The 12,021-nt window shown below is 38.8% G+C and overlaps 1 protein-coding gene across 19 annotated transcripts in view; it reads left to right on the forward strand.

The window, feature by feature from the left end:
- AOPEP (aminopeptidase O (putative)) overlaps positions 1–12,021 on the forward strand; it is a 198,495-nt gene that overhangs the window by 107,810 nt on the left and 78,664 nt on the right. For 2 of the 19 annotated variants that reach the window (XM_080573006.1, XM_080573007.1), the window contains exon 12: positions 9,784–11,520. The exons of 15 other annotated variants lie outside the window; for them this stretch is intronic. In XM_080573006.1, the coding sequence (XP_080429132.1) occupies positions 9,784–9,867 (84 nt within the window). In that variant the 3' untranslated portion in view covers positions 9,868–11,520. 2 more of the 19 variants (XR_013943197.1, XM_080573005.1) reach the window with 2 other exon arrangements.

Raw genomic sequence — 12,021 nt, forward strand, 5'->3', positions numbered from 1 at the left:
TCCTGCTTTTAATGTCAAGAACTTTTCATATTAATGTTTTAAATTATGTGAACTGAAAATACTTAGTAGTCTGTGGTATTTGAAGACTATATATATTGCTTTTGTTACAAAATTGGCATCAGCCAAAGAAAGGTATCTCTGTAGAAAACTTCCTAAAACAGCTTTTTCCAAAATATGTTTTTATTTTATATTTGGTGCTCTAATTCTAATTGGTTTGCACTAAACTGGCTTTGCTTAAGTTGCTTGGAATTTATTTTAACTAGAGCTTGCATTGTTTCCACTTTGCATTGCCATTTTTTAAGAGTTAGAATGATAACCTGATTTGTATGTGCAAAAGTGAGAGGTATGTAGGCAGCGTGGCTGAGGCTCTAGGGACTGAGCACATTTGCAAGTAGAATTGTCAAAATGGATCAAAATGATAAGCAGTGATCTGTGAACCTGAGCCATACCTGAACTCTGTGGTTGAGTTCTTGTCAGCTTCAGAGGTATTATGCACCTCCATTGTTCTTTTTATGCTGTACAAGGTTCTCTGGGAAGTTTTGTCCTGAGATCGAAATGTTTGAAGACACCATAAAATCATTATGGAATTTGCTTTTTGCTCTAAAACTGTTGAAAGGAATATTAGCTTTAACTGGAAGAGGGGAAGGGAAGGGGCAGTATCATCATGCATCTAGATGTTCGTTCATTTCTTGAAAAAGGATTTTGATTTTAATACTATATTTCAATCAAGGTTTTGTTCCTGATAGAAAATTCAACAGATTGCAGAACAGCTGCTTCAAGTATTGCACAGAAACTAAAGTTGCACAGTTACTGCTGTAAGATGCTGAACTGGCTGCCTGAAATGAAAGACTTTTCTGGCATTTTATTTTTAAGCATCTCCCTGAAGATGTCCCTTGCCAGTTTCCTACAGTCAACTCTAAAATCACAAATAAGGAAGGTGGGAATAGACTAAATAATTGAAAATAGAGATTAGTGTGAAAACTGAACTCTCTGTTTACGTGAGTGTGTAGTATGGGCTGTTCAGAACGTCTAGCAAGTAGTTTCATAATACCCTGGGAGTATCTATTGGGTGTGTAAGCAAAACGTATAGCAAAAATATTGGCACATTCAGTGGGCTTGTAAATCATTGTAAATTTTTGTTAATAACCAAAGAGATTTCCCTGATAGTTTGGCTGTTCTGTAAAATCAGCAGTGCCAACTGGAATAGTGCTGATTTAATTTTCTGTTCGTTTGAGAATCAGCATACTGACTTCTTCTGTCTCTCTCTCTCTCTCCCCCATCAATAACCTTTTTGGCAATTTACTCTTGTTGCCTTCAGCACATCTCAGGCTCTTGCGGGAACTGGTTTCCACTTTACTGAAAGAAATGGAGTTATCATTCAGTGAATACAAAGCCTTGTTCACTTACTGCTTTATTAAATCATTTGGAGAGGCCTTATTCCTGAAATCAAAACTGTAGAGGTTGCTTAGTAGCTCCTAATATGTTGTTAGTATCTGTAATCTAAATATGACTGTATTTACTGATTAGAGAGCTATAAATACACTAGTGTGCTGTACAGGAGCTGATACAGAATCCCCCTTAAAAAGTATTTAAATTACTATCTTTCCAGCAAACTATTTTCTTAGCTCTCATGATATATCAGGGCTGGCATAGGCACGTAATCCACTTTCTTATGTTCAGTTGAATTACCTGCATCAAGTAGAAGCCCAGGAACACCAGAGTTGATTTACTCTCTTTTATGGGTTGCTAGGTGAGTGGACAAGGGTGTTTGTAGAGGAAGGCTTCTGTCTGCTCCTCTGGATGAAATGATATTGCTGAGCCTGCCAGCCAGGCAGTGTGAACTTTGTGAGGTACACATTGCAGCTGATTGCCTTTTTTGTGTGATGGGGCAACCGAAATGCAGCTGGTGAATCTCTGCTCCAAAGATGTCTCAAAGACAGAAAAGCGGCGTCCTGTGCCCTGCACAGGTTTTGGCAATTTTCTGGTTATCGCCCTTACTTTGCTGACTGCTCTATGTCCTGTAGCTTGGTAGTTAAAATGTCTCTTGATTTACAAATAATATCTAAGACCTCACTGCATTTGGAGTGGAAACCTCCTTACTGAAAAGATTAACCTATGTTACGGGGTCGGGAAGTATGCATCATGCTGTCCATTCTGAAAATTACATCGGAACATAGTTCCTCTTGTATCTTTCCCATATGTGAATTTATATGTTTTCTACCGTCTTTGTTTGTTTCCAAGGTGATTTTATGTTTTGGTGGGTTTTGCTCAGGAAATTCATGTCAGCAACTGAATACAAAGAAAATTCGCCAGGCTCAGCTCATTTGCAGCAGTACCTACCAAAATGTTTTTAAGAGTTTTCTTCCATGGTTATATCCAAATCTATCTAAAGTACCTGTGCTTTGTATCATTTGCCATCCCTAGTCCTGTCTCCAGTTCTGTGCAGGGAACAATATGTCTATGTATCTATTTATATATATACACTCCTTTATACTTGTAGTTTATAATTAGCAAAACTTTAATATTAGTCAATCTTTGTTACCACTGCAGTCTTTGAAAAAGCATGTTGCCTTTTCTGGGCCAGCTGAGCCAGTTTCCAGGCTCTTATATATACCAATACTAATCAAAAGTAACACTATGTGAGTTAAGGGAGTCATACTGATAAATAAAAACAGAATTTGGCCTGTTGCCATAAAAAAAAAAAAAAAAAAAGAATTCTGCATGCCAATTTACACTTTCAGCTTCTGTATTTTCTAAACCATTAAAGGTTAATCCTATAAAAGGAGGGTATGTGCTACTGCCTGGCCAATCTTTTCATAAATGGGAGAGTACCACAGCACAGTGGTTCTCTTGAAGCTTGCTGTGCAGTAAGGTTTTCTTAAACAGAAAACAAAAGGATCATAAGAGATGAAGAGCAAGCATTTCTGAAATACGAGCTTTCAGGAGGATTTTTTTTGCAGGAGTGCATTGTGGTGGTGTTAAATAAGGTGAAGCATGTTGTGTTGTTGAACATACAATTTATCAAACCAAGTATCAGCAACCTCCAGTGTATAGTTCTGTCTCAGAAGTGACTCACCGGGGCACTGTAGCAACTTTTCATCATGCACAAGGCTAGTAATGACTTAACACTACTTTAGCTGATGAGTTAAGCTGGCAAGTAGAATCAGAAATACCAAACAGTATTTAGAGTGGGAAAACACCTATGAAATTACTTAAGTCCACTTCATTCCTTCCACTGACAATTTGTTCTCTGAAGTATAGTTTCTGTTGTATCTTTCAGTCTGTGTAATGGGTTTGCCCTACTTTAATTAGAGTTTAAAGCTAAAGGACTGCATGCTTGTTGAGGAAGATTTTCTTCTATTCTGCACAGATTTGTCTTTGTTTTATATTGTCCTGTTACTTTTATGCAAATTGCTTATTCTACCCTAGTGAATTAATCTTTTTAAAAAATAAACATAAAATGTTTATTTTAAACTCTGTTGGGAATTTTTAAATGAGTAGTAGAAGAATTAACATCAAGTAGTATCTGCATCTCTACAAGTACTTTTTTTGCTCATTCCAGTTTTACCACTTTATTTATCCCCTCTGTGAAGCTACATGGTTCCATAGCTTGGTATTATTTACTGGTAAACTTGAAATCTATCTTGAGTGTTCCTTGGGCGTGCATTTGATTTGGTACCTTGTGTTACAAAAGTGATCTTCAGGTTCCCTCTTGAGTTGCTGCTTCATCCTGTTACAGCACAATTCTTATCCCATTTTCTAGCTTAAATGGTATTTCCTGATTCTAGTAGGTACTGCCAACAGGTATTTCAGAGCATGTGCATCTTACTGAGAGCGTTGGGAGAATACTACTCCATGATTTCTAATTCTGAATGAACATTGGAAGACAGCCTCCTGTTACAATACTAAGAATTTACCATTTAAAAAGAATTTGTATTTTTTCCTCTGCGCACTATTTTTTGTTACTATGGTGGAGAAGTAGCTTAAGCTCTGCCTACTAATGTTACTTGTAAACCAACTATACTTCTGGAAATGCATGGGCGAAAGAATTATTCCAGTGGTGAATATTCACTTATTCATAGCATTTCTAGTTTTACTTATATATGACTGGCTCTTGGGTTGTCCTACTTGAAGAAATTGAATGCATAACTAAAGGAAACTTCATAAACTATTAAAAAAAAAAATTAAAATGTAGTTTGTGCGGTGTTCTAAATCAATGTAGGTAATATCTTTCTGTGGTTTCATAAATTTTAGGGGATGTTACAGCAGCAGCTCAGGCACTTAATATGATTTCTCATGAAGCAGTCTGTTACTAAGACGGCTCCTGGCTTTTGCCCCAGTTATAAGCTTTATAGATTTCCTGTTTCCTTTTACTAAGAGAAAATGACAGATGAAGGGATAGCTCTGCAGGCGTAGTGGCTGTGGCACGGATGCATCATGGCATAGCAGTTAAAGTCAATTATTAACAAACCAAACAAATTAAAACATTTTTAAAAAGAATTCTCTTATGCTTTGTAACTATCCCTAGCAGTTGTTCACGCAAATTTTACAGAGGGTACTGGAAAAATTTTCAGCAGAAAAATTGCTCATTGTATTAGAGTATAACTGAAAGCTTGCATATGTTAATGCTTGATATTTCTAGTCATGCCTTATCTTGTAATTTTTCTCTCTGGATATATATAATAACTGCATATTAGTGCATATTTGTGGCTGTCAACACTGAAATGGTAAACAAATGAAATCTGTGTTGTTTGTTGAGATATGGTGAATTTGTAGGCATTAGCAGCAAATGCGACCTCCTATGTAGAAAAATCTTATTTAAGCTTGTAATTTGAGGAAAAAAATGGGAAAGGGCTATGAAGAGGTATAAATTTTCATACTTATTTAATGAAGTTTAACTACGAATGTTAGATTCATTTCAAACTTGGTAATAAGTATTAGTCACAAGAATAAAGTGCTGCTGCTTAAGCACTGGAGTTTGCTACTCACCTTATCTTTGATTATTTTATCTGATCATAGAATCATAGCATGGAGCCTTTTGTGTATTTTTTCATATCACTGCAAGGAATATAACTGACTGATACTGAATTCTAATGAACAGATATTTGAAAATTAATCTGAAGGAACTGTAATTGCTACTTAGCAATTACTACCCTGAAAAATAGATGCTTCCCATCAAAAAAAAAAAAAAAAAAGAAAAAAGGTGTGGGGGGTCCTTTTGATATTAAACTGCTTGCAGATTGGCAGATGAAAAGATCCTCCCAAAGTCCTTAAAAAGTTAAATTAGCATAGATCAACAATATATATCAGTTCATAGAATCTCTAATGATAACAAGAGAATGAGAAAAAACTTTTTCAATATGAATCATTAATGCTGTGTTTTTTTTTCAAAAATTAGTAGTTGTACTGTCAACATTTCCTCCCATTTCCTTAAAAGAAAAGATGGGATTTAGGAAAATACTGTGTAGTTCTGAAACATGCATGAATGAGAGTTGAATTACAAAGAGACACAAACCAAGACAGATTGCACAAACAGACTTTCTCTCTACACTGTAAACTCTTTGAAAGCTGTTTTAGATAAAGATTGTGCATCTGAAAGTCTTTCTAGATAGACCAAACTGGAAAAAATCGCTATTTTGTTTGTGGCAAAGTATCAAATAAGTTAAAAGGTCTATTATTATTTAAATAATAATAATGAGGATAAAGTGATCTAAAGAAAGTAATTGTCATAAAATGTAATTATAATTTATTTAGCTGTTCCTGTAAATAATACTTAATACTGCTAAACAAGGTCCAGCACTGGTGTGTTTTTGTTTGTTGGATCATTCAAAAACTCAAGAAAATTGCTTATATCTGCTTATAATGATGAATTAGAATTGCTTATAATGATGTATCACCAAATTTATTTCAGATATATATATTTCAAATTCAGGCATATCTTAGAACATTGTTACAGTTTTAGAAGGTTTCAGGTAAATTTCTTCAGGATTGCATGTGATTGCTGATTTTAGGGGTAAAACAGAGATATTCATCATCAAAACAGCATTTTGATGAATTGTTGTGTGGTTTCCATTCCAAGATTGGAAAACAGGCTTCCTCAGGTTTGGCACCTACATAGTGCTGAGTAACTTGAATGTAGATGTACATTTTTAAATGTTAGAGTTGAAAATATTGGCCATAACATTTCAGTGCCTCCCTTGTTCTCATTTCTAAAAGTGAAGTTTAAACTATAATTTTAGTAATCTTATTTTACCCATTAATTGAATGATTCAGGAAAAAAAATGCTTCTGAGATTCAGAGCTGGAATGCACTTCTGCAATAATGCTGAGGTGGATACTTCACTGGATTTAGTTTAATGACCTGCTAAAACACTGGCATACCTCTCCAGTCAAAGGTGAGATTTTCACAAACATCTTTCTGTTTTCCCTCAGGATGTCCATTGGCACCATGTGTGTCCAGCTTAGAGGTACAACAGTAGTACTAGTATAGTAAATCTGAATGAGTAATAGCTTGTTCGAAAGGTTAAAGTGCATTTGAAATAATGTTCCATTTCTAAAATAAAGTTGGACTGGATTCCACACATTCGTTCATTAGAATCTCTTTCAAAACAAATCTCTAGCAGTCGTTCCGATTCCCTTTTCCTATTAATTGCATTGCTGAACACAAAAGCTATGTTATGTGCAGAATGACTGAGCTTATCCCTACTAGAAAGGAGTTATGTTTGGTATCTCAAGAACAATAAGGGTTTGCTGCCTGGTTGATCAATGCTGGTTCAAGTTCACATTCCCAAGCTCCCATTCTCCCACCTACATATGCAGGGGGTGGAAACAGCAAAGGGAGGGAGGACAGGTCCTTTTTTACACAGAGATGCTGAACAGAGACTTGCCAAATATCACAGAATCACAGAATTGCAGGGGTTGGAAGGCACCTTGAAAGATCATCGGGTCCAACCCCCCCTGCCAAAGCAGGTTCCCTAGAGCAGGCTGCCCAGGTAGGCGTCCAGACGGGCCTTGACTATCTCCAGAGAGGGAGACTCCACAACCTCCCTGGGCAGCCTGTCCCAGGGCTCCGTCACCCTCACCGTGAAGAAGTTCTTTCTCATGTTGGTGCGGAACTTCCTGTGCTCTATCTTGTGGCCATTACCCCTTGTCCTATCCCCACAAACCGCTGAAAAGAGGTTGGCCAAATCCCTCTGTCTCCCACACCTCAGGTATTTATACACATTGATGAGATCCCCTCTCAGTCTTCTCTTCTCCAGGCTGAACAGACCCAGGTCTCTCAGCCTTTCCTCATAGGGAAGATGCTCCAGGCCCTGTATCATCTTTGTGGCCCTCCGCTGGACTCTTTCCAGGAGATCCCTGTCTTTTTTGTACTGGGGAGCCCAGAAGTGGACACAGTACTCCAGGTGAGGCCTGACCAGGGCAGAGTAGAGGGGGAGGATCACCTCCCTTGACCTGCTGGCCACGCTCCTTTTAATGCACGCCAGGATCCCATTGGCCCTCTTGGCCACCAGGGCACACTGCTGGCTCATGGTCAACCTGTCGTCCACCAGGACCCCCAGGTCCTTCTCCTCAGAGCTCCTCTCCAGCAGGTCGTCCCCCAGCCTGTACTGATACATGTGGTTGTTCCTTCCCAGGTGCAGGACTCTACACTTGCTCTTATTAAACCTCATTTGGTTTCTTCCTGCCCATCTCTCCAGCCAGTCCAGGTCTCGCTGAATGGCAGCACAGCCTTCTGGCGTGTCGGCCACTCCTCCCAGCTTTGTGTCATTGGTGTACTTGCTGAGGGCAGACACTATTCCCTCATCAAGGTCTTTGATGAAGATGTTGAACAAGAGCGGACCCAGCACCGACCCCTGGGGAACGCCACTAGTCACAGGTCTCCAGCCAGACTCTGCACCACTGATCACCACCCTCTGAGCTCGGCCAGTCAGCCAGTTCTCAACCCACCTTACTGTCCACTCCTCTATCCCACACTTTCTCAGCTTTGCTATCAGGATGTCATGGGAGACAGTATCGAAAACCTTGCTAAAGTCAAGGTAGATGATATCCACTGCTCTCCCCCCATCTACCCAGCTGGTGATGCTATCATAGAAGGCAATGAGGTTGGTCGAGCACAACTTCCCCTTGGTGAATCCATGCTGACTACTCCTCATAACGTTCTTCTCTTCCAAAATTGCTTGGAGATGACATCCAGAACAAGCTGTTCCAACACCTTTCTAGGGACAGAGGTGAGACTGACTGGCCTGTAGTTTCCCGGATCCTCCTTCTTGCCCTTCTTGAAGACCGGAGTGACACTGGCTATCCTCCAATCTTCGGGCACCTCTCTTGTTCTCCAGGACCTTTCAAAGATGATAGAGAGCGGTTCGGCGATCACCTCTGCCAACTCCCTTAGCACACGTGGATGCATCCCATCGGGACTCATGGATTTGTGTGCGTTAAGCCCACTCAGACGCTCCCGAACCACTCTCTCATCAATCATGGGGGAGCCCTCCATTTCCCAGCCCCTTTCTCCCCCCACCAGGGTCGAGGAGTTCCGGGGGGGAGTCCGTCCTTGAAGCAAAGACTGAAGCAAAGAAGGCATTTAGTATCTCCGCGTTCTCGGCGTCTCCCATTACCAGAGCACCCCCCTCGTTCAGCAAGGGACCCACATTATCCCTAGTCTTCCTTTTACTGTTTACATACTTAAAAAAAAAAACTTCTTATTATCTTTTATCTCTTTTGCAAGCAAATATGTGCACAGCCAGGCTTGCATTGCCATAAACATTGATTTTAATCCATTGCTTGTAAAAACAATGAAAAGAGCAGAAGTTAGCAACCAATTAGTTTTTACTGTGTCTGTTGTTTTATTTGCCTAGTGGAAACAATTCACAGAGGCTTAAAATATTTTTGTGATACCTTGCAAGAAAACAGATTTTCTGTGTTGATTAGTAAAGAGTACTCTAAATTTATGAAATCTCTCCAATTTAGCATCCATGATAAGTAGTTTTAGCAAATTGGACACTGGATATGAAATAATGAAAAGTCAAATACTACTTTAGTAAATAATATTTGAGATATTTTTAGTGCAGGAGAATGGAGAGTTGGCCATGAAGCTCAGGTAAATATTATATGTGATTAAATATTATATGTGACAGGAACAAGTTACCATGTTCCACAGTGGTCTAGGGCTTTTGAAAGAAACACACATTTCACTGCCTGGAAAATTTCCCTCTTCTCTGGACTTTCAGAGAGACATGCTTGTGAATGGAAGGAATGAACATGTAGGGAAGATGTGTATTTATACACATGCACGGGGTACACAGTGGACGCAGTGCAATGTGGATGCAGCAGCCACCCTCTGATTTTCAGTGGTAGCCTACTGCCTCCAGAGTGTCTCTGCCAAATTTTGGTAACAGTAGGTCTTTAAAAGGCTTGAAAATATTGCCCTTGGGGAATTGTATAATCCAATGTTTCAAGCCATTATTAATCCTCTTGTTAGCTTCTGGATAAAATCTTTTTTTTTTTTAATTTATTGCAATTTTCCAAAAATTTTTCTTTTCTCTTGCTGTCGTCTACATAGATCTGAATATATATATATATGTATATATATATATATGTGGGCGTGTACACAGTGTAAAATTCAGCAATTGAGAGGAAAGTCGAACCTCTAGAAATTAGAGACTGGAAAATATGACTCGACTGCATTAGTTATTATCCTCAGCTTTGTAGAAGCTCTTCTGAAATTCATTTACAGTAAATAGTTTTATTAAACTCTTTTCAATTTTTTGTTTTTGCTTTCCAGTATCTGAAAGCTGCTGCAAGCAAACAAAATGGCACCGATTCAGTGTCCTCCATAGATAAGATGACCTTGGTTGACCAATACTGAATGCTTTAGCATTAGAGTGGCACAGACCAGCTGAGATTATAGACAATTCATGCAAAGTGTGCAATTATGATTTTTCATTGATTCATGAAATATCATTAGTAGTCATCACAGCCTAAGCAATATAAAATCATTTTTTGTTTCCATTGAAAAGGAAACGGTTGCCTGTTGCATAAATATCCTGTTGTTTTCTAGCCTATGTACAATCCTGAAAATTCATTGTATGCTTGGGATCTGGTCTGACTTGAAGAATAACTGATGTGTAAATCCCTATCGAAGTCATGTACAAAGGATATTGGGCCTGTCTTCACCCAGTTGGTAGAAAGTGCTACCTCTCCCCACATATTTCAAAATCCTGCTTTAATCCTGGTGCTGCATGACTGAAGGATCCTAGCATGCTTTGAGATGGATAAATGCTTGCTCCCAATCTAAGTGTTACAAAGGATAGCTCCATTAGCAATTTCTGAAAGAAGGTGTGCCCAACAATGACGTGCAGGATGGACTCGACCCTTAATTTCAGTTGTGAGGAGATTCAAGAATGACAGGTCATAGTCGTGAAGACTGCAACTAGGACTGTTGATGAAGGATGAGGGAGTCACAATCCCATTAATTTGGGTGTTCTATTGCCCTTTTATCTAGTGTAAGCTCTTTCCTTTTGGGGTATGGAAGAACACGTTGGAGATCAAATATGCTTAAAATAATCTTTTCTGTGCTGTCTTCCCCTCCCCTTCCTTTCATTCTTTCTATTCTCCCTCTCTTTCTCTCTCTCTCCCCCTGTTTTCCAAGCAATTTTTCCTACTCTGATCATGAGATAAATCTTGCTGAAGCCCGAATAAGTAGAGTTAACAGCTGACTGCACAGCTGGTGTGCTGTGACCACAGCTCGTTCAGCCCACCCTGCTTCTCTCACTGCTTTCTTTACGCTGCAGTCTGTCTGTATGGGCACATTAGTTCCTATCTTAAGCAGCACTGCTGTCATCCTACAGTAGATGAGTGTGGAAGTTATGATGTGCACGGCTGCCAGCACCAGGGAACCCCAGGTGTTGGCTCCACAAGGTACATTACCATTATAAGAATCAGTAACAGCTCCTGTTGAGTTGCCTTCACTGCTGTGCAGCTACTGACAGGAAAAGAGGAGCTACTTCTGAGTTTTAACACACATTCTGTTTGTTTCAGTATGTGGGCATTTTCATCTCAGGCCAGCCTCAGGGTCTTTGGGTCTGAAAATCAGCGTCTCTTCTAACTTTTTTTCTCCTAGTTTTCTCCAAACCTTTGACAAGCGAGGAAGTGTAATTCTTTAAAGTATTTTGGGAAAGCGTGTCTCACTTTTTCTATGACCTAGTCCCTCCCATAACTTCTGTGGGAATACATGATCTAATCTGCTAACTGATTAAAGGAACGCTGTTTTTTAGGTAACTGCATTAATGCGTGTTTGCCATTAACATCATTTTTTTTGTTCATGTTCTTGTTCGGTTTCTTTGAACTGTGCTCTATTATTTTCTTCATTCAGACACGCACAGTTCAAGAGTCAATTTATAGCAGCTTTCCAGAGCTACTGTTTAGTGGAAAATCTGTTGTTTTACGAAATAAAAATACGTTGTTGATACCGGTTTTAAGTGGACCTGTTGTGTGTGTGAAATAAAAATCTATAATAAGATTTTCTACTGTGATAGCTCTATTAAAAAGTTCTTTGTATAATAGGTCATGGTGAAGTTGCTTCTATTTAAAGCATTGAGTTTGATCTCAGCTTTGATCTATAGCTTTTGATCTTGAAAGAAGGATGTTGTGGCAGTGAAACAAAAAGAGTAGGAGAGGTGATTTTTTTTTGTTTTGTTTTTGTTATAAAGTTAAAGGGATACTGTCAAGATTTAGTACACACTAATTTGGACCTACCTTTATTTGCTTAAATTTATTTGCAAAGTCCATCTATTTCTACTTGAGAGGGAGTTTGCTCAAGCAGTTGCTTTGATAAGCCTTCTTTTTTACAAAAGCACAGATTTTCTTTTGAAGTTTTCAGGGAATTGACACATAGAGCATAATCTAGTTTTAAAATACAGAAAATACCTTAACGATACCAGGTGGGACTCGGTCTGCCTTTTTTGTGTGTCTTGTTTCAAGTGCTAAACACAAGGCGTTTAAAAAAGCCCTAACCCAAGAA

The sequence above is a fragment of the Anser brachyrhynchus genome, assembly GCF_964034855.1.
Source record: "Anser brachyrhynchus genome assembly, chromosome: Z".
Taxonomy (NCBI): Eukaryota; Metazoa; Chordata; class Aves; order Anseriformes; family Anatidae; genus Anser; species Anser brachyrhynchus.